This window comes from Mytilus galloprovincialis, chromosome 7 (genome assembly GCF_965363235.1).
Source record: "Mytilus galloprovincialis chromosome 7, xbMytGall1.hap1.1, whole genome shotgun sequence".
Taxonomy (NCBI): domain Eukaryota; kingdom Metazoa; phylum Mollusca; class Bivalvia; order Mytilida; family Mytilidae; genus Mytilus; species Mytilus galloprovincialis.
Genome location: NC_134844.1, coordinates 90,842,270 through 90,866,352, shown reverse-complemented (window position 1 = coordinate 90,866,352; position 24,083 = coordinate 90,842,270). Strand labels below are relative to the sequence as shown.

The 24,083-nt window shown below is 32.7% G+C and overlaps 1 protein-coding gene across 3 annotated transcripts in view; it reads left to right on the top strand.

Annotated features, from left to right (window-relative positions):
* Positions 1-5,928: 5,928 nt before the first annotated feature.
* The window catches only part of LOC143083963 (uncharacterized), a 42,714-nt gene continuing 24,559 nt past the window's right edge, over positions 5,929-24,083 (top strand). For 2 of the 3 annotated variants that reach the window (XM_076260381.1, XM_076260380.1), the window contains exons 1-6: positions 5,929-6,107; positions 7,362-7,496; positions 8,450-8,923; positions 15,972-16,067; positions 18,350-18,457; positions 22,417-22,527. In XM_076260381.1, coding sequence (XP_076116496.1) covers positions 8,647-8,923; positions 15,972-16,067; positions 18,350-18,457; positions 22,417-22,527 — 592 coding nt within the window. In that variant the 5' untranslated portion in view covers positions 5,929-6,107; positions 7,362-7,496; positions 8,450-8,646. The remainder of the gene's footprint in view (positions 6,108-7,361; positions 7,497-8,449; positions 8,924-15,971; positions 16,068-18,349; positions 18,458-22,416; positions 22,528-24,083) is intronic. The other variant, XM_076260382.1, reaches the window with a different exon arrangement.

Below are 24,083 nucleotides of genomic sequence, written 5' to 3'. Positions count from 1 at the left end.
AAAGTAAGTTGTTGATGATTTTTTAGCAAGTGAAAAATGACGTTTAGAATTTAAACTTGTGTAGGTAGTAAAGAGCGATCGTCAACTTAAATTTTTCGAAATAAGGGGTGCATGACAGAATGGCAATAATAAGATCATTTTTGTATTCCGCCACCTTTAGGTTTATTTCTTTGAAGCACATCGCTATCATATTCTTATTGATAGGAAAAGGCGATCGAAAGAGCTTGTCCATCTTCGCCTGTCTTATGAATTTCTGCTAATAATGTAGATAGAGATAGTTTGTTTTGTTATTTCCTTATATTGATTGTACCTCGTTCTGTGTCGTAATTGGTAGGAAACTCTTTTTTTTGGAAGTAAAGAATTCTTTTCAAAATTAAACGTGTGTAGGTAGGAAAGAGCGATCGTCAACTTAAAAAATTTAAGTTGACGATCGCTCTTTACTACCTACACACGTTTAAATTCTAAACGTCATTTTTCACTTGCTGAAAAATCATCAACAACTTACTATTGCACTTTCCTACAAATTATGACACGACTATTATTACAAGGAAAAATTTAAAAAAATGCTCATTGTTGAAGGCCGTACGGTGACCTATAGTTGTTAATGTCTGTGCCATTTTGGTCTTCTGTGGATAGTTGTCTCATTGGCAATCATACCACATCTTCTTTTTTATATCGCTGTCTACATTATTAGCAGAAAGTCATATGACCGGTAAGGACAAACACAAACTAACGATCGCCTTTTCTTATCCATAACAATAGGATAGTGATATGCATCAAAGATATAAGCTAACAAAAGGCGAAATACAAAAATGATCTTAATGTTTTCATTCTGTCATAAACCCCTAACTTTGAAAAATTTAAGTTGAAGATCGCTCTTTCCTACCTTCACACGTTTAAATTCTAAAAGTCATTTTTTACTTGCCGGAAAAAGATCAACAACTTACTATTGCACTTTTCTACCAATTACGAAACAAAATCAGGTACGATGTCTACATTATTAACAGAACTTCCTTAGGCATGTATTGTGCGGCATAAAGTTGATCTTAGTGGAAACATCTTTTTGAACAGGCCTTATGCAGTTTTGCTAAGTGCGTGGACTGTGCATGGTGTTATTGACAAGACGACCATCTATTAGCGTCGTTATGTACTCCGCCTTATCACATGATATCTTTGGTTTCATCACCGTCGGAAAGGAAAAGCGATGGTTAATTTTTGAATGATTAATTCTAAAGGTTTTTAGCAGTGCTACTTTGAAAGTTAAATGTAAGCGTGTTTTTTGATTGTTTGATTGTACTGTACACTATAATTATAGATCCTAATGAGCTTGTGTCGAAATCGGTAGGATTATGTGATTCTTTTTTTTAATCTGAAAATTAACAAGATATATTTGAAATACTGAAAAGGAAACTACAATGCTTCCCCTTTGTTAATTATACTGTGATGTTTGTGTTTCTGTACCATGATCGTCTTATAGGAAGAAAAGCGTTATCGTCACAACTTAAAATTTTCGTAGTAAGGAGTTTATGCATGACAGAATGAAAACATTAAGATCATTTTTGTATTCCGCTTTTCCAGCTTAAATGTTTGATGCACACCACTATCGTGTTGTAAAAGATAGGAAAGGGCGATCATTAATTTGCAGTTGTTTTAATTAGCCAGCCTAATGAAGTTCTGCTAATATTGTAGACTGTGATAGGTTATATTTATGTTTTCTTGTATCAATTGTACCTCTTGTTGTGTCTTTATTAGTAAATAATTACATTACATGTATGTTTCATAAGAATCCGTAATTTTGATTGGCTGACAACAATCGCAAATTAAGGCACTCCAATGTCAAAATTTTATTTCCGTATAAAATACTACAGCTCTTATTGCACGTGCTATCCACAACAATGTTAAAACAATACCAAAGAAAAAACAAATGAAAAGCTTTATATATAACTCTTAATTCGAATTCATGGTTGTAGCATACAAATATAATTATAAGAATTGAATGCTTCTTTTTATAATTTTATAGGGGTGTAAAAGCGTTAATCGTGCGCACATTTTTAAAATGAAGCGCTTCCGCGCTACATACAAAATGTGCTTCCGCGCTACATACAAAATGTGCTTCGGTCCACGCTTTTACACCCCAATAAAATGATAAAAAGAAGCATTCAATTCTTAAGAAAAAGATACAATGAGACAACTGTTCACCAGGACCAAAGGATGTGGTTGAAAAGAACTATAGTTCATCGTACGGCCTTCAGCAATGAGCAAAACCCATTCCGTATTGTAAGCTATAGGATGTCCGAGTATGACAAAATGTAAAACAAATGTAGCCGGAGATCTTGATTTGTCTTCCAAAATTATCACTATATACCTTCCGGGGTTCGCACCCGGGAACCCTGGCACAGTAAGCCATCCTTTAATTGAGATAAGGGAGACACCACTGGCGCAGCTTTTGGAGGGCGGTTATATATCTACTAGGTCAAGGGAACGACACTTCCCAACCTAAAGCAGGGGCGGATGCAGGAATTTTCGAAAGGGGGGGGGGGTGCTAACCCAGGGCACCCAGAGCAAAGGGGGGGGGGTGCAAAACATATGTCCCGATACAAATGCATTGATCGGCAAAAATAAAGGGGGGGGGGGGTGCGCACCCCCGGAACCCCCCCCCCCACCTGGATCCGCCACTGCTAAAGAGTCATTATCAACATCAAACTCATGATAAACTATTTATTCCCTGTTATTCATCGTAGATTTTTCAATTGAAGCACCATATTTAACATGTAGATAATGACTTGCCTCACAAATTCCCACTGTACCAGTCTTGGTCTTTACTCGGGACCCCTGGCAAAGTAAACCATCTCTCTACCACTGCGCAAGGCCGGGTCCCGGCTGGTGCAGTTGCAAATTTTGGAGACAAATCTGGCTCTCCGGTTACACAAAGTTCTCAAACGAGAAAACCGGGTGATGTTATAGCAAGAAACCAAACGAAACGAAACGAAACAGTTCCGTTTCTTATTTTAGAAATGTTATTGTGCTTTCCTAAAATATGGAACGAACTATTTTCTTTTCGTTTCGTTCCGTTTCTTAAATTAGTACTCACGATTGCATGACTTGTTTCATGTTTTAGTAAACAAAAATAAAAAATTACGCAACTCATGCTTTTTATTTCATTCAACCTTGTTTGTTTTTAATTGTGCTGATCGTGCTAGAATACAGTAGTTTCGCTGGTAAATATTTGCTTCCAAATCAATTTAGAGTTGGTCTGCTTTTATGCAGGCTGTCTTCTATACTGCAATTTCTAAGTTACTATCCAGCAGCGCCTGCATATGGAGAATATATCTCACAGTTGATACGATATTCCAGAGGCTTGCGTTTCCTATCATGATTTTCTTGATAGAGGGTTGCTGCTTACCAGGAAGCTACTAAACTAAGGGTTCCAAGTGGTAAAGTTGAAGTAATCCCTGCGAAAATTTTACGGACGCCATCACGAGTTGGTTGACCGTTACAAATGATATGAGATCACCTAATTTGTATATATGCATGAGTAAAACGACGGGTGCCTCATGTGGAGCAGGGTCTGCTTACCCTTCCGGAGCAGCTGCGATCCCCCTGGTTTTGGTGGGGTTCGTGTGGCTTAGTCTTTATAATTTAGTTTTCAATGTTGTGTTTTGTGTAGTGCTTTTTGCCTTGTCGTCGTTTTTCGTTTTTGTCATGATTTTGTCGGTTTGTCTTCGACTTATGAGTTTGAATGTCCCTTTGGTATCTTCTGCTTCTCTTTTAAATGAAGGCCAATGGGATGCTGTCGAAAACCCACCTTTGTATTAATCATAATAATTTTTCAAAGGAAAAGCATATGCATGAACTTATCAATTGTTCACAAATACCGCTATCCCAATGAAACTATATAGCTAGCACTGTGTAAACTTTTCAACATACAATTACTAAATTACATTTGATATGTCAACATGGTCAATTAACCTACGTGTTACATAACACTTGAAATGCCTAATTTGAATTCCCTAATGTTGTACATCTGCACGCTAAATGCCTAGGAATCCCAATTTAAGAGGAACAAATCGACACCCAAGGGACGTTGGAGCATTTGTTCCATATATTGAAGATTTTGTGAAATTACTGAAGTCGTCTGACATTGCAGTGAAAAGTACTGATTTAAAGCGTATTTACCTTAGATACGTAAGTGCTCGAACTGAGGCTGTAGACCTTCATCATCAAGCAAGTTCGGGATTTTATAGAAGATTCAAAAAGCTTGCAATTATACACAAGATTAAAGAATGTACAAAACCAAGGGGGTATTATGTAGACTTGCCTAGAATATCCAGAAAAACAATTCATTCTGCAACAGAATCAATTTCCGGGAGACAATTTTATGAAAGAAAATTTGTGAACAAGAACGTTGGATGTGGCGTTTTCGCTCTCTACAATATTCCATCGAATTTTCATTTAACAGAATACAAAGGACAATGGATCACACAATCCGAAAATAAAGATCGCGAGAAGGAATATGCAGAGAACAATTTGCCTCCAGTAGCAGTATTTGATCCTGTAAAGAGTTTAGTGTTAGATGCTAATCGGAATAAGCTCGGAGATTTGTTTAAGGAAGAAGAAAATTTAGCACGATATTTCAACCATTCGAAACAGTTTCCGAATTGTAAACTTATATCTGTGGTGCATGATAAAGGACAAAGTTATAAGAAACTTTTCTTGGTGTCTAAAGTTGATATACCAAAAGGTGCAGAATTGGTTTGGGACTATGGAGAGACCAAGAGAGATAGGATTCTAGGGAACCCTTGGTTGACCGGATAACTATTTCGCTTCTATATTACATGTTAAATCTCAATTATCAATGGGTAAGTAAGTAGTCGAGGTATAAAATAATTCATCGATTCATTTTATATATTCAATTTCAATGTTTGGTAAAATTTGTCTAGAGGTTAGCAGGAACATATATATTAACATGATTAACTTAGATATACTGTTCCTAGAGGGTAGGTGGTCGAGTGGTCAGGCTAGCGCGTCGGGCACAAGCTTTAAAGTTCTGCGCACAAGTTTCAAGAATTGAATTATAAGGAATGACTGTGATATTTATTTCTATCTATTTGAAGTGTGCACCACATGTTTGATTTTATTTCGAATAGACAGAAAAAAAATATTACATTCATTCCTTAAATAATATTAAAAAAAAATTCGTGTATAAAATGTACTTAACTGGCAATGAGTGACTATATTGAATGTTAAACAATCACGTGTATGCTTACAAAACTTCAGTTTATGTATTATTTTACTGCATAAATTGATTGAATAAAATTATTTAAATTGGTAATAAATACCAATAAAGGATTTTTTATAAAATTTATGTATTTAAAGGTGACATCTTATTTTATATTTCAAATCTGAGATAATTCCTTTGAAAAATAAAAAAAAATATTAGCATTTTTATTTGGTCCTGGCATTGTCGAGGGGGGAGGGGTGGGGGTAGGATGGGTCCTGATTCCGAAATCACGGCCGGCTAAAAAACACTATCGAAATCCCGAGGTCCCGATTTAAAAAAATCTAAATCCCGAGGTCCCGAAATTAGAAAAAAAGAATTCCCGGATCCCGAAAGGGTCAATCCCGAAATCCCGAGCTTAAAAACACCCAATCCCGGAGTCCCGATAAAGGTCCTATCCCCTCTCAATGTCGATGTTGGTCCTGTCATTATCAGCGTTGGTCAGGTCACGTTTTCTAAAGCTTCTTAAAAAAATATATATATTTTTTTTCTTTAATCTAGTATATATTAAATGATTAAATCTTATTATATTTCAAATTTGAGATTAATCCTTTGAGAAATGAAAAAGTTATTAGCATTTTTCATTTAGTCCTGTCATTCGTTCCGGTCATTCGGTCCAGTCATTAGTGTAACCCCGAACAGACCCGGATTGAATAAAACACGCCCCAAGTTTGCACCAAGATGGTGCCCTTCCTTTGTATCCGCTGGGGACTTCTGCACAATATTACAACAAATTTGATGTTCTATGAGGGTCCACACATGTCAAGATGGACTAATACATGTATAGACAATCAAGGAATGCAGGATATAACTACCGACCGAATACAATGTAAGTAAAATTGACATTTGAAGCAACTTCGTGGTCATCCTAAAAGTTGGTCCAAATAATTATGTCGTCTTGGAAGGCTATTTTAATTTTTTGCTTTGACGCCTTCCTATGTAAGGCGTCAAAGAAAAAACAATATAATAGCCTTTCAAGAAGTCATTATTTTTTGGTCTACCTAAAAGTAAAATATGGACAAGTGGAAAGCGAAAGTAGTCTAAAACTATAATAGAATACCTTTTATCTATATAATTTTATAAACAGATAAATAAGGATGTGAACAACTGAGTGAACAATGTATTAGAGACATTAGCAGATTAGAGGTAAACATTATCCTCAATAAAATTGTTTTTTACAATGACATGAATGACACAGTAAACTTATATTTTGTATTCTTATATCAATGTATATACTTTATATATATTCTAATTTTTGGTGATTTTGTAATGGGCTACGATATCACGGAGTAAAAATGGGGGTGGGGACACTTCGCTGTTTATTTGATTATTAAATTAGGGGCCTAAAGGGATGGTATCTGCATGAAAGAATGCGAAATAAAATTGCCATTTCACGGTGAACAATTAAAAATGTCTTGCACGTTGATCTTTTTACCAATTATAGTAAAACACGGTGAATAACGAATCTTTTGCACGGCTGCATGTGAAATGAAAATGGCAAAACATGTGCACGAAAATAACTCTTTACCACCCTCCTTGAAGTATAGGAGTTAAACTCTGGAAGATAATTTTTCAATTTTTCTTATTTAATTCATGAAACATGATGTACTGTAAATTCAGAAATTATTGCATGCATTTATTATTGCGATTTTGTCATTTTAGATTTAAATGCGATTAAATTTTTACGATTTTGAGAAAATCCTGTTTAGTTTATAAACATGATAAATATGAAATATTTCAAAATGAGAGTTCAAATTAATGCTTTTACAGCTCTGTCACATTTTTCATAATTTAATAAAAACCTTGCAATAATTTCTGATTTTGCAGTACATTTACATTGATAATGTGTATAGTATTGAAATAGTGCAACAATCATTGATGCAAATAAAAAAAAATCAGGTGAGCCTTATGTTTAAAGTTTACTATTTGTGGACCTCCATCAATGTCCATGGATTTTTTAGTGTCACGGTTAAGTTTATATTTAATATATTAAGCTAGCCTATGTTCAAAATACATGTATGTGCGTACTAGGTATGTAAAATAAATGTAAATGATAATACTACAGTATGGAAAATTTTTTCAGAGGCTATAAATTGTACATGTACAGTGACAAATGACAACAATGTGAATGTGAAAAATTGTGACCTCTGCATACTTTCCACAAGCAACTTTCATGGCAATGGTCATGCAGAAGAAAGTAATAGAAATAGCCTTGAAGGTAGTGTAAATGATATGAGAATGTATATATGTAGTTTGATATGAACTTTAAAGTTAGACCGAATTCTTCTGTTCCTATCATGCATATATTTACTAATTTACATTTGCTTTTTATTGATTTTGCTATTTTCTAATTTAAAAAAAAATAATTAGAAAATAGCAAAATCAATAAAAAGCAAATGTAAATTAGTAAATATATACATTATAGTGACAAAAGAATTTGGTCTATTTTAAAGTATTCTTGCACTAATCTTTGAAATGAAAGAGCTGAAAATTGACTGTACAAATTGATCTTAAAATGTGTGTACACCTAAATAATACATGTATATTCTTGAGGTCCTCAGGAAAGAACAGTCCTACATGTACAGCTTACAGTGTTAACCTCTTAATAAAAAAAACCTATTATTTGTATGTCAATGTATGGAGGAAATTGTGTTATAATATACATGTACATTGTACCATTTACAGGGTAAAGAACAGAAATACTAAAATAAATGTATTGTTTTCAAATCTATATGTTGAAGCACAACATTATGAAAAAAATCATACAAGAGAAGAATAACATTCAGATTACAGAAATGAACATTGCATTATTTTTATTATCGGAAAATTTTTAAATTTTAAAAACTTTCTCACAAATTCTGTTGATATACTTCACATTTTATTTTATGCTGGACTTCAAAAATATTTTATTTTCTCAGATGATTTGCATTATGATCAGAATATAAGGATGTAACTTGTAAGTGTTATCTATAACATGTATAAATTTGTATGCGAGTTTAAATGAATGAGAGAGGAAACCCAACATCACTATTAAACATAAGACTTCTAAAGATCTACATCAAGTCATAACAACATGAACAATCATACTAATGTTTGTTCCATTTTACATTTATAAATAGTTTGATTTTTTTTCCAATTTTACTTTATCTAAAGATCTAAATTTATTTGTAGAGAAGAAATCATCAGAAATTCACATAAAAAGGAACCCCCCTGAAAGAAGAGACAATTCTGAAACAAAATCAATTAATGTTCAAAAGATTGATGAAACTCATCAACAAAGGACAAACAACACAAAAACCTTTCTATGTTGTCCCAAAGATACGTCAGAGCAAGGAGAGAAATTTACTAAAGGTGACTTTTCAAAATTAATGCTGGATATAAGCAATATGCATCTAGATATTTTGAAATATATTCAAAATTGTTCAAAAAACATTAAATTAATGCCAAAAATAGGAGATCCCTTGGATAGTTGTGAGGACTACAATGATGAAACTAGGAATTTGACTGAGGAGCAGAGATCATCACTCACAAAATATTTATGTGACAATTTTCAACAAATCACCTTGCAACACCCTGATGTACCAAGTCTAATTCATGGCACTATTACATTTATTTTGACACACAGACCTTCCAACTTAGAATCAGGTTTGTCTGTTTTTGCTTCTCTTTTATTTCTGTCAAAAGAATAGAGATGATATACATTTATTTTAGTGCTTATCATGTGTATGGTGCATATGGTATTACTTAGTCTATATATTCAGCTATATAAAAAATTAACACCTTACATACCTTAATCATGTTAATGTACGTAGCGTCATCGGGCGAGAAAAACAGACTTGTTATGGGGATATACATGTGTATGGCCTCGCAATGAAGTTGTCGGTGCCATATAGTTTTACCCTTGTTCGTAATTCCGTCTTTCCGTAATTCGTCATTCTGTCATTCAGTCAGAGCTCTGACATAAACAAGTCAGAATAAAATGACTTCTTCAAGTCAGAAAATGTTTTGACATTCTGACCTGTACGGGTCAATTTTTGTTTTGCGTAGTTTTCCATCGAGTCCGTCAAACCAGAAGATATTTTGAATTTGCCGCCGATCTAAGACACATACGATCACGTGGTTTTTTGCGAGAGATCACGTGTTTGAGAGTCGTTGTTTTGGGAGTTTCTCGAACGAGAAGTTATTGAAAATATAGTGATTATTTACGTTTTTTTATTGAAAATCTAGGTCAATGTGGTCATTTTCCAGTCAGGGGACTTACTTAAATGAGTGATTTTCTAAATCACTGATTCAAGTAACATTATTTCCACAAAGGTTGGAAGTTAGAGTTGTCTTTCTTTAATAATCACCTTTCTAAGTAGCACAAATTAATCACTAGAAGAAGTTATTTAATTTTATTGTAGCTTTAAATATAGAATACTAATGATCCAGGGACTAATTATGTTTCTAAAATTATCAGAACCAACATCTGTGTTGATAGGTTGACCAGGTCATTTCAGATGATGACCTTTGTACTGAATCTAGGATAATGACATAAAAATCACTTGTTTAAGTACCATACCTCAATTTCCTTCCCAAAAATCACTTCTATAAGTATCATTATTTTAATAACCCCCACTAATTTTAACACCCCCGAACAGTGAGATTTTTACCACGAACAGTAAAATTTTATTACATAATCTGGAAGATGAAACCTTGAACTTCACAGGAAAAATACTCCCACTGCTGGGAAAAATCTGTTAAAAAGTATTAGTGCATTATGTAAAGCCATTATTATAGCATTTTTTCAACTAAAATAGAATTTTCAGGTAAATGATAGCATCAAAGGCATAAACCTTGCTACTTAAAAGAAGCAAAAAGTTCATATTTTTTAATTTTACTAATTAAAAGATGTTATTTAAACCTATGTGTTTAAAATTTTGAAAAGACTACAAAATCCCAATTTGTGACAAAACCTTGAATTTGCTACTCAAATAAGTGATTTAAAAATCACTTATTTCAGTAAGTCCCCTGACTGTTTTCAGAAGGTAATACATATTACCTCCGTATTTTCATGGCCATTTTAATATTTTTTGCGTGTGAAGAAGGTCTTTGCAAGTGATTTTGTTGCTGTTTCATGAAGGCGCGTGACCTGTAAATACGGACGCGTGGCCTTTGAGATGACCTGGTGTCTGACAATTCTGACTTGTTCAGGTCAGAAAATGTTGTTATGATAATGAACTGTTATTTTCGGGAGACAACTCGTGTTGTCTTAAACAGTATTAACATTAATAACCAGTCAGTGCAATTTTAAAAGTAAAATTATTGCTTCGAGCTGAACATCATCACGTGATTTTTCTATTTTTAAACTCAATCATGAATTGACTTTTTAACCTTTCCGAGTTTGCGGCTTATAAATATATTTGTTTTTTCGTTTCTTCCAATGAGAAAAACGATCTTTTGAATATTGATATTAATGAAAATGAAATGAAATCGGAATAATTTTAATAAAGGAAAAGGGAAGGGAGGGTTTAACTAAAAGAACCGAAATATTTTTTTATTTTTATTTCAAAAATGATTTTAACTTGAGAACATTATAAAGAGATTCACAAAACGGGTTTTTCAATTATGAACATGGAATATGATATTAAAAACAAATCAAATGAAATGTAGGGTAAGGCTCCAGTGATCACCCTACCCCTGTCATTTGACAATGTTGAACAGTCGAGATCCCTGCCCCCTTAACTCAATTTTTTCTCTCTGTAAAGTATAATGAAATATACCAAGCTAGTCTCTATGGGTCGCCCCACCCCTTGTCATTTGAGAATGATCTTATATCTTGAAAATTGTCGAGATCCCCACCTGTAAACAGCCATATATATTCCTTTTTATAATGTCAAATTGATTTGAATGAAATATACCGGGCTAGTCTCTGGGTTTACCCCCTCCCCTGCCATTTGCGAATGTTCTTATATTTTGTAAACGGTCGAGATCCCCACCCCTAAACTATATATATTCTTGTATGGGAAAATAAACAAACCCAATGTAATATAGGGGAAGTCCCTTGGGGGGGGGGGTTGTTCACCCCTACAGTGTGAAAACATGTAAATGGTCAAGATCCCCACCCCTGAACCATATATATTAGTGTAAGGGACAACAAGACAAATCAAATGAAATAAAGATAAAGTCCCTTGGGGTCACCCCACCCCCTCATGTTTGAAAACATGTAAACGGTTGAGATCCCCACCCCTTAAGCCTATATATTATTATATGGGACAACACAACAAATCAAATGAAATAAAGGGAAAGTCCATGGGGGTCATCCCCATCCCCCTTTTTGAAATGGTCTGGATCACCACCCCTAAACCATATAATATTCCTGTTCGTCATTTCAAGAAGATTTGAATGACATACATGTACAGGGTCAATCCCTAATTATATGGCATATATGTTTTCCTATGAAGTTACACATCTATAATTCTTACCCCAGATGCTTAGCCACATAAAGCATTAACCTTTTTTTTGAAATATAGATAGTCTTTGTTTCTACAGAAGTGAGAAGAACATTGGAAGTCAGTATGTTCTGACTTATAAAAGTCTGAATGTTCTGACTTATGAAAGTCAGAATGTTCTGACTTATGAAAGTCTGAATGTTCTGACTTATGAAAGTCTGAATGTTCTGACTTTAATTTAATAAGGCCAGAAAGACTCAAAATGATCTGAAGATAATGACTTGTTTTTAATGTTTAGAGTATTTAAGAATATGAATGCTCTTGTCATGCTAGTACCATAAGAAACCCTGACAAGATTTTGTTCCCAAAAAAATATATATTAAGAATAACAAGTGTACAATTGAACATAAATTACAAAGTTATAAATGTTGCTAAAAAATCTATTTAAAAAACACCCAATAGATAGTTGTAGTGAAAATATTATGTATTTATATGTACCACTTCTTGAAGGACAACAAAGTCACCAAACTTAGTCTGATTTTCATAGTATTTTCTCCTCAACATTTTTTTAACAGAACATGATTTGACCTGTTTAAGTCAGTTTACAGAAAAAAAATCCGATCAAACTAGGTTTCTTCATCTTAGCCCCCCCCCCTTTTTTTTCTCGTTATCTGAATCTGCTACTGTTGGGATAATTAATTTTCTTTAAGAAACAATTCAGTCAAATGGTTTTTAGAATAATGATTTTTTACAACCAAAAGTTCTATATGTTAACTTTACAGAAAAAAAAGTCATGAAAATACAGAAATAAAATAAATTTTTAAGATATAAATTTGATGAAATTTGTTAAAAAAAATACATTTGAATATAAAATATACCAAATACATTTTTTTTATAGTCCTCAATATTGTGACTTGAGGGGACCATATTTCATCAGTCTTTTATCTGGTTTGTCATACATTTTAAAATCAATATGAAAATCCTAGACTTAAAAGTCGACATAAGTTTAGTTTTGACTGACTCTCTGAAGTCAGAACATGATTTGACCTGTTAAAGTCAGTTTACAGAGAAAATTAAATCCAATCAAAACTAGGTCTTCTTCTTCTAAGCCCCCCCCCCTTTTTCCCTTTTATCTGAATCTGCTACTGTTGAGTTAATTAATTGATAGGTTTATTAGAAACAATTCAGTCAAATGGTATAAAATAATATATTATATAGACTAAAAAGTTGTAATAATTAGCTAAATTGAAGTTTTTGACTGACTCTTTGAAGTCAGAACATAATTTGACCGGTTTAAAACAAAATACATTTAAATATATTGAATATGCAAAATAAACTTTTTTATAGTCCTCATTATTGTGCCGTATGGGGACCTGATTTCCTCTGTCTTTTATCTGGCTTTTCCGTACATTTTTAAATCAATATGAAAAAAACTAGACTTAAAAGTTGAAATAAGTTTAGTTGGGACTGACTCTTTGAAGTCAGAACACGATTTGACCTGTTAAAGTCAGTTGACAGAAAAAAAAATGTTCAATCAAAACTAAGTCTTCCTCCTTTAAGCCCCCTCCATATCTGAATCTGCTACTGTTGAGTTAATTAATTCATAATTTTTTTTAAGAAACAATTCAGTCAAATGGTTTTTAAAATAATGTTTTTTAAAACCGAAAGTTCCAAATGTTAATTTAACAGAAAAAAAGTCATGAAAATACAGAAATATAATAAAAGATTTTAAATAATTTGGAGAAATTTGTTAACAAAATACATTTGAATATTAAATAATAGTATACCAAATACACTTTTTTATAGTCCACATTTTTGTGACTTTATTATTGGGTGTCTTTTATCTGAGTTTCTTATACATTCTTAAATGCATATGACAATCCCAGACTTAAAGTTGCAATACTTAATTAAAGTATAGTTTTTTACTGACTCCTTGAAGTCAGAACATAATGTGACTTGTTCAAGTCAGTTTGCACAACAGGATTTACCTCAATGAAATATTAAGATATCAAAAATATACCAAATTATCTTTTATATATATAGTTCTTATAATTGTGACTTAATTTTTTGTGATTTTTTTTTTCTACTTGTATCCATACATTCTAACAATCACATCACAATCATGATAATGCACAACTTTTACAGAACTTTGCAAGCAATTTAGTTTTTGACAGACTCTTTTAAGTCAGAACATGATTTGACCTGTTTAAGTCAATTTGTCTGAACATGATTTGACCTGTTCAAGTCAGATTGCAGAACAAATTTTCCAATCAAAGCTAGGTGTACTTCCTTTAAGCCCTGCTTCTGAATCTGCCATTTGTGAATTTATTTGATAAATGTTTAGAAACAATTAAGTCAAATGGTTATTTATTTTAGGGGATCTTACATATATTTCTTATGTCTGACGTTCCCATACTTTCATTTAATATCATATGTCAGTGCCCCACTCTAAAAATTTCAATAAATTTAGTTTTGGGCTGCCTGTTTTAAGTCAAAACATGATTTGACCTGTTTAAAAGAAAATGCATTTAAATAATATTGAATATACCAAATATTTTTTTTTTTGTCCTCATTGTGACTTTAGGGGACCTTAATATTTTCTCTGTCCCATACTGCCATATCTGGCTTTCTCATACATTTTTAAATCAATATGACAGTACTAGACTTAAAGGTTGAAATAAGTTTAGTTTTGACTGACTCTTTGAAGTCAGAACATAGTGTGACTTGTTTGAGTCAGTTTGCACAACAGTATTTACCTCAATGAAATATTAAAATAATAAATGTTTTGCTCTTGATAAATTTAGCTAAAAGTGGATGAGAATAGATCCCTTATTTTTTCCTTGGAAGATTTGAAGTATTGTCATGGTACTAGTTAATGTATCCAATATTGTATTTTGTAAATCTTTTGATATTGACAGAAAATTGTATGATCCATTTTTTCTGCTTTGGTTTTTGTTTGTATTTGGAAATGATTGAATTTGATGAGATAAATATATTATGTTAAGATTCTGGAAAGAAGAAGGTATGATGAGCCCCACTTTTTAAACTCTTTGATTCGAAACTAGTAATCACTATATTTTATGGAGATTGATAACAAAGTGGTAGAAATGACTGCTTACAGTCAGAACAAAAATGACCTCTCTAAGTCAAAATGCATTAAAAAGGGACATAAATCTTATTAGAATATGAAGATATTAAGTCACAATATTTTATGCAAAAGCTGACCTGTGGAAGTCATTTTATGATAAATTAAAGTCTGACATAAACTGACCTGTACAAGTCATATTCTGTTGAGTGCAAGAAGGGAGACAACACTTACATCAAATTATATCTGACCTATGGAAGTCATTTTATTCTGACTTGTTTATGTCAGAGCTCTGACTGTCATTCCGCAACAAACCATTATACAGAGTTTTTTTCTAAACGCCTTCAGATATTGGGCTGATTTTTGGTATGTGAGTTAACCATGATGAGTTACTGATCAATTTAAAGTTTCGTTCCGCTCCACTAATTTTTGCCTAAATTACGGGCTTTGGACTTTGAGAACTTATTGAAAATCACAGTTATACAGACTTTTTTTCTAAAAGCCTTCAGATATTGGGCTGATTTTTGGTATGTGAGTTAACCATGATGAGTTATAGGTCAAGTTAAAGTTTCGTTCTGCTCCGCTAATTTTCGTTGAAATTACAGGCTTTAGACTTTGATAAATTATTGAAAATCACAGTTATACGGATTTTTTCTCTATTCCCCTCCAGATTTTGAGCTGATTTTTGATATGTGAGGCTACCATCATGTTTGTGTCCACATGTGTTTATATTGAATCTGCAGATTTTTCAACTTTTTGGGACGGGGCCATTCGTGTTGCTTTGACACATCTAGTTTAAAATCAATGTCTTTTGAACTTTTTTTACTTTGTCATGTTTGTACAAGATGCCTTATGTTAAAAACATCCCTTCTGTCATATGTCAATTGTGCCTGACCTAATTTAAATGGTTTCATTGACCACTTGAAAAAAAGTTAAGATTTTTTGTTATGTTAATGTTCATGTTATCATGAGTAGTAGGATAACTTTACTAGCTATTTGCATACATGTGTCTTACATGATCCGTAATAATGCCTGTCAGACAGTTTTCACTTGGCCTATACCTACACCATGTACATGCAAATATATCTACAATACCAAAATCACGAAAAATAAGTACCCCAGAAAAAGTATGTGATGTACTGAATAAGATTTAAAATTGTATTGTATATATTTACAGGACAAGGATTTGATTTAACTCCATTTTTGGAATCTGATGATAATGATGGCACAGATTCGGATTCAGGAAAAATTGAGAATGATGAATTTTCAAATGGTAATTAGCAAAATGATTAGTATTATTTTACTCTGATTGAACGTTAGCATGGTGAGTACATGTATTAACAGGGGTCACCACAACAGGCGAATGGCTCTAGGTCTCCCCACTTCGCTCTAGAGAAGCTCCAGGGAGAAGTTTATGTCGCCCTCGATTTTCAGTAAAATTCCCCAATGTCGCCTCATGATTTTTGAGAAATTCTCGATTGAAACGTAAAGTTAAACGACCGATAGGTATAGAAATACAAAGCATGTTTCGCCAAATTCAGAACTGATTTCTCTGCGATAGTATCATACATCAACGTGAAAATTGCATGCCAGGATGTACTATAAGCAAGAAAAAAGAAAAATCTAGATTTTGTTATGATTGTTTATTGTCCGCCATCTTTGTTATTGAAAATTGTAGATGGCGCCATTTCATCTTTTTATCTCTCATCATTTACCTTATCCATATTGAAATGTACTATTAATTTTGATGTTCTTATATTTACTGACAAACTGTGATGTCCCATGAAAAATTTCAGATTTCTTTTCAAAAACGGTATTCGCTTGTATTTTTACTACGTATGTAGTTTAGTACACTGCCGGGAACCAGCACAACAATTATAAACTACAAAACACAGTCGGTTTTTTGTTCAGGATTTTGTTTTACAGACTGATACATTTTTGTACATGTGCTTTGTTTCAGCTAAAGGTCCTTTAAACAGTATTTCAATGAATATCTGCTCATTAATTTGATAAGGAACGGCAATATTTACTTCCAAAGTCGTATATTTTTGAAAAATATAAAGTGAAAATTTTTGACGTGGATTGCACCATATTTGTTTTTGATTTACAAGTACCTATTCAATATCGGTTATGAAAAATACGACTTTTCTGATGTTACTTTTTGTGATTTAGTCATATTTAAACACTCGTGAAGTGTTTTAGAATCAATAACATACATTTCTAACGGCAACTTGATTTTGGAAATCAGCATTTCCATGAAAATACCGCAAATGTGTGCGATTTCATGTACACGATTTGAAATTAACAGTTTTACTTTACGTTTTCAACACATGTCAAACATTTTTCTCTCTGAATTCTTATTAAATAATATTTTATGTCAGAACAAATGCATTTTGAATCATGATCTTAGCTATGAAAGACAGTGAAACCGTATTTTAACTTTTCTTAATTGATTATCATTTTTGTTTTAAAAGGTTCTTGGACTTGGTTTAATTTTAAAATCTTATGCAGCATAATTTGATCCAGGTCAAATCTTCAATTCATTCAGACCTACCAGAATAAATATAGCTCTTGTGCCACTAACTTGTGGTCCTTATGTCATGATAATAATCAATATTTTTTGACAATTTGCATAGGACCACATGTAAATAAAAAAAGTATTTCAGACTACAAGCATGGCAAGACAAGGACTTACAAAATGTACTTCCTTAGCAATTATCATGAAAAAATTATCAGAAAAGTAACAAAAAATTTTATTCATAAAAAGAATAAACGTGATCTGTCGATTTTCCCTGAAGTCTCCCTGTTGGGCCTTCACTTCTCCCTGAAGTCTCCCTGTTGGGCCTTCACTTCTCCCTGAAGTCTCCCTGTTGGGTCTTCACTTCTCCCTGTTTGACTGCCAGGGAGAAGTGACTTCTCCCTATAATTTTGAAGTGTGGTGACCCCTGTGTATATAATTACATTACATGCATGTTTCTTAGTATGACATGTATGATGTTTTATTTTAATGGAACATTCATACAGACCTAGAAACCAGTGTCTGGTTAGCATTTGTAGATAGGAGTGATAAACCTAGTATTTATAAGAATACATGTATAAAGCTAGAATTTATGTTTAAACATTATTTAGATTAGTGTTATAGTTCACACATTTTAACTAAATTGCATAGTTGTACACTAAAGCTGAACATTGAAACAGGAAGATAAACTGACATGGCTAGAGAATTACGTTTATACTAATGTTGTAATATGTAGTGTGTTGAAAATTAGTTTTTGGTTAAGACTGTTTCTAGAAACTTTAAGCAATAGGTCAACTCTATTTAGTTTATTGAATGATTGTAAGGTGTACATGTATTTCTCTTTTGGTTTATATGACTATGACCTCATTTTCTTGGATCATGTTAAGTTTATGTGATTGTTGTAGTAAAGCTTTATATTTAGGAGTATCAACTTAATATCAATGGTGAGTAAAGAAGGCGAGACATATCAGTGTGTGCACACATTCGTGTCAATGAAAATAAAATTGTTTAAATGAACTTTTTTGTTTTATTTACAGGACAGGTATTTGATTTAACTCCATTTTTGGAATCTGATGATAACATTGATAATGATGATAATGATGACACAGATTCAGCAATGATTGAGAATGGTGGATTATCAAATGGTAAGTGTGGTACTATTTTATGTTGATGAAAATGTGATATTATGTAAAATTGACACACTTGTTATTGTTTACTGTGTATTCTTATATCTTAGAATAGAAAGGTATATAATGGCATGAATGGTATGTTCTTTTTGTTTTGCCTTCAGAAAAAAGTTTCAAAGTGTGAAACATAGGGTTGCTAATCAGCCTGTGGCATTGAAAGCTCCTTTGCATAAACTTTTATACATGAATTGCTGATCCAGAGCTTCAAGCAAGGGCTGGGGTGGTGTCTGTCATGGAACTTTCCCTACATATGGTTTGTTACAGTTAAACAGACATTTGCCTGACACCACCTAAAGTTAATTCATGATTTTTTGTTAAATATATAAGTTTATTCTTTGTTAAAAGTCCATGTAAATATAGAGCGTTTGTATGTTGTATTAATGACAAGAATATTGCCAAGGTATTTTGAGGGGAGACAGTTGAAAAGAAATTGACATGTTTTTGTGCCAAATAATATTTTTCTGATTGCAGGGGAGGGATTGCTCATAAAAAAATTAACTGTTGGAAGCACAAATTTTATACGACCGCAAAATTTTTCGTCGTATATTGCTATCACGTTGGCGTCGTCGTCGTCGTCGTCGTCGAATACTTTTAGTTTTCGCACTCTAACTTTAGTAAAAGTGAATGGAAATCTATGAAATTTTAACACAAGGTTTATGACCACAAAAGGAAGGTTGATATTGATTTTGGGAGTTTTGGTCCCAACATTTTAGGAATTAGGGGCCAAAAAGGGCCCAAATAAGCATTTTCTTGGTTTTCGCACTATAACTTTAGTTTAAGTAAATAGAAATCTATGAAATTTTGACACAAGGTTTATGACCACAAAAGAACTTTTGGGATTGTTTTTGGGAGTTTTTGGTTTAACAGTTTAGGAAGTAGGGGCCAAAAAAGGGCCCAAATAAGCATTATTCTTGGTTTTCGCACAATAACCATGATAACTTTAGTATAAGTAAATAGAAATCAATGAAATTTAAACACAATGTTAATGACTACAAAAGGAAGGTTGGTATTGATTTTGGGAGTTTAGGTCCCAACAGTTTAGGAATTAGGGGCCAAAAAGGGACCCAAATAAGCATTTTTCTTGGTTTTCGCACCATAACGTTAGTATAAGTAAATAGAAATCTATGAAATTTAAACACAAGGTTTATGACCATAAAAGGAAGGTTGGTATTGATTTTGGGAGTTTTGGTCCCAACAGAATAAGGGGCCCAAAGGGTCCAAAATTAAACTTTGTTTGATTTCATCAAAATTGAATAATTGGGGTTCTTTGATATGCCGAATCTAACTGTCATGACTGTGTATGTAGATTCTTAACTTTTGGTCCCGTTTTCAAATTGGTCTACATTAAGGTCCAAAGGGTCCAAAATTAAACTTAGTTTGATTTTGACAAAAAATGAATCAGTTAGGTTCTTTGATATGCTGAATCTAAAAATGTACTTAGATTCTTGATTATTGGCCCAGTTTTCAAGTTGGTCCAAATCGGGGTCCAAAATTAAACTTTGTTTGATTTCATCAAAAATTGAATAAATGGGGTTCTTTGATATACCAAATCTAACTGTGTATGTAGATTCTTCATTTTTGATCCTGTTTTCAAATTGGTCTACACTAAAGTCCAAAGGGACTAACATTAAATTTAGTCTGATTTTAACAAAAATTGAAATCTTGGGGTTCTTTGATATGCTGAATCCAAAAATGTACTTAGATTTTTTATTATGGGCCCAGTTTTCAAGTTGGTCCAAATCAGGATCTAAAATTATTATATTAAGTATTGTGCAATAGCAAGTTTTTTCAATTGCACAGTATTGCTCAATGGCAAGAAATATCTAATTGCACAATATTGTGAAATAGCAAATTTTTTTTTAATTAGAGTTATCTTTCTTTGTCCAGAATAGTAAGCAAGAAATATCTAATTGCAAAATATTGTGCAATAGCAAGATTTTTTTTTAATTGGAGTTATCTTTCTTTGTCCAGAATCAACTTAAATCTTTGTTATATACAATATTCAATGTATATTCACTTTTTACTACCAACTGATAAATTAAAATAATCTTTACCATTCAGTGATAACAAGCAGTTTTTTTACATCTTAATATTTTATGATGTATTTAAATGAGTAGTTATTGTTGCAAACTCCATTAGAAATTTTAATTGAGATTAGTTTTGGAATAAGGGAAAGGGGGATGTGATTAAAAAAATTGGGTTCAATTTTTCTCATTTGAAATTTCATAAATAAAAAAGAAAATTTCTTCAAACATTTTTTTGAGAGGATTAATATTCAACAGCATAGTGAATTGCTCTAAGAGAAAACAAAAATTTTAAGTTCATTAGAACACATTCATTCTGTGTCAGAAACCTATGCTGTGTCAACTATTTAATCACAATCCAAATTTAGAGCTGAATCCAGCTTGAATGTTGTGTCCATACTTGCCCCAACCGTTCAGGGTTCAACCTCTGCGGTCGTATAAAGCTACGCCCTGCGGAGCATCTGGTTGTGTTTTGGTCTGTTTTTCTTATACTGCATGTACTGTATGCAACAGGTTTACTATATTTGGTGTATGGAATGATTGTAAGGTGTACATGTCTAGTTGGCAGGTGTCATCTGACCTTGACCTCATTTCATGGTTAAGAGGTCAAAGTTAACTTTTTGAGATTTGGTCTTTTTTTCTAACACTGTATGCAATAGGTCAGCTATATTTGGTGTATGGGAATATTTTATGATGTGTATGTCAGTCTGGCAGGTTTTATTTGACCTTGACCTCATATTCACGGTTCATTGCTTTTGTGTTAAGCTTTTGTATCTTGGTCTGTTTTTTTAAAACTATAAGCAATAGGTTAACTATATTTGTTGTATGGAAGAATTGTAAGCTGTTCATGTCTGCCTGGCATGGTTCATCTGACCTTGACCTTAATTTCATGGTTCATTAATCAATGTTTAGTTTTCATGGTTAAGTCTGTTTCTTAGAAACTATAAGTATTAGGTCAACTATCACATGTATCAGGACTATACTTAGTGTATTGAAAGATTGTAAGGTGTACATGTATTTCTTGTTTGATTTATATAACTTTGATCTCATTTTCTTGGATCATGTTAAGTTTATGTGATCGTTGTAGTAAAGGTTTATATTTTGGACTACCAACATAATATCAATGATTAGTAGAGAAGGCAAGACATTTCAGCATGTGCACTCTTGTTATTAATATGACAAAATAATTATATGAATTCCAACATGTCCAATATAGGAGACTGAATTAAAAATGAGGACCAACAGGTTTTCATTAAGGACATGAAGGACCACCAGGGAAAAACAGATTTTCAGAAACTCTGTCAAATGGTACTTCATATCTTGTGTACAGGTGCTTTATGTTAAGACATTTCTGCTGGCATCTATGATCTTTGTTCTTGGCCTTTATGCTTCACTGATTGTTTTAAAAATGATTTTATATACATGAATTTTAGCTAACTACTCCCAAAATGAGATTTTCTGAAAGTCTTTAAGACGATGAATAACTATACAGATACACATTGATCTTCAAGACCTTAAAAAACACTGAAATTTAATAAAGTATAGCATAGCAGGCCAGACATCTCAGTGTCTGCACTCTTTTTTTGGTTTTATAGCAATGTAATGTTTAGATTCTGTAAAGATTGTAAACAATTGGTTAATAAATGTTACAAATATATTCATATCCTTAAGCTTTATACATGTAATAGAATTGTTTAATTGTATGTCATATTTTGAGAAAAGCTGCATTGAAGTGACTATTCTACTATCATAAATTTATTTTACAAAGTAGAAAATGAATATTACTCAATATTTTGTCTATATTATGGCATAATGGAAATTTTGCTTACTTATTCATGTCACTTTAAACAGAATGGTAAAATTTTAAGTTTTTTATTTTTCTTTATTTACAAGTATTTGATTTAACTCCATTTTTGGACTCTGATGATAACATTGGTAATGATGATAATGATGACACAGATTCAGCATGTTCAGAAATGATTGAGGATGGTGGATTATCAAATGGTAAGTATTATATATACCACGCTATTTACGAGTTGAACATATTTAAACGATGAAACTGCAGGATGAGTTCGTTTAAATATGTTAATGAGTAAGGCATGGTGTATATGTTTTGTAACATCATTCAAAAGTGGCCTGGTGATATATTATCCAATAAAAAACCATTGGAAGTGTCGTTTGAGCCCGCTGCTTAGCACACCCACGAGGAAACCTATCCAGTTGGGAATACAGTACATCAGATATGCCCCACCTACGATAGTAGTGGGGCATTATGTTTTCTGGTCTATGCCTTCGTCCGTACGTTCGTTCGTCCGTTCGTTCGTCCGTTCGTTCGTCCCACTTCAGGTTAAAGTTTTTGGTCAAGGTAGTTTTTGATGAAGTTGAAGTCCAATCAACTTGAAACTTAGTATACATGTGCCCTATGATATGATCTTTCTAATTTAAATGCCAAATTATAGTTTTGACCCCAATTTTACGGTTCACTGAACATAGAAAATGATAGTGCAAATTTCAGGTTAAAGTTTTTGGTCAAGGTAGTTTTTGATGAAGTTGAAGTCCAATCAACTTGAAACTTAGTATACATGTGCCCTATGATATGATCTTTCTAATTTAAATGCCAAATTATAGTTTTGACCCCAATTTTATGGTTCACTGAACATAGAAAATGATAGTGCAAATTTCAGGTTAAAGTTTTTGGTCAAGGTAGTTTTTGATAAAGTAAAAGTCCAATCAACTTGAAACTTAGTATACATGTTCCCTTTGATTAGATCATTCTAATGTTAATGCCAAATTAGAGAATTTATTCCAATTTCACGGTCCACTAAACATAAAAAATGATAGTGCGAGTGGGGCATCCGTGTACTGTGGACACATACTTGTTTTATATATTAAATGGTCTTGTCACAGTACAATTAGACTTTGCAATTCTTCCATTTCTCTGTTCTCTTTCCACTCAATTATTAAGGTCCGCCACTTCGGTCGCCCTACAGTGATAAGTCTATCCTTCCATAAAATATTGTGTCTGCTCATTTCTTGAAAACCTTTACATTTTTAAAGTTTATACTTAACATGTTTATTCACTAACACCAGTGGGTGCGTCAATATGTATGCAGGCAGAGGCAGATTTAAAGGGTTTGTCAAGGGTTATGCCCCCCTTTTTGTGGTAAAAACTTGGTTGATTATATTGGGAATAATTGTAGCATGACTGGAGTGGGCCCCCTTTTAAGCAGTCAGTGGGACCCCACTTATGAAAATTTCTGGATCGGCCACTATACAGAACTCTGAAGGTCATAGGTCAAGGTAAAAAACTTAGGTCAGTTGAGAACCCCATGTCCTATGGAAAAGATAGGTTAAAAACTGATTGTTCTGTACACTTCAAAACAGAAGAGTCAAATTTTCAGTTTAATCAAGTATAAAATGTACTTTGATGTTCTTAGATATTTTTTTTAAATAGTTGGACAAGTTCCTGTTTCATTAGTTCAAATCAATTTGAAAGGATTTAAAAATTAGGTTTTTTACATGATAATGTTAGCTACAACTATGCATTTTGAAACTCTTTT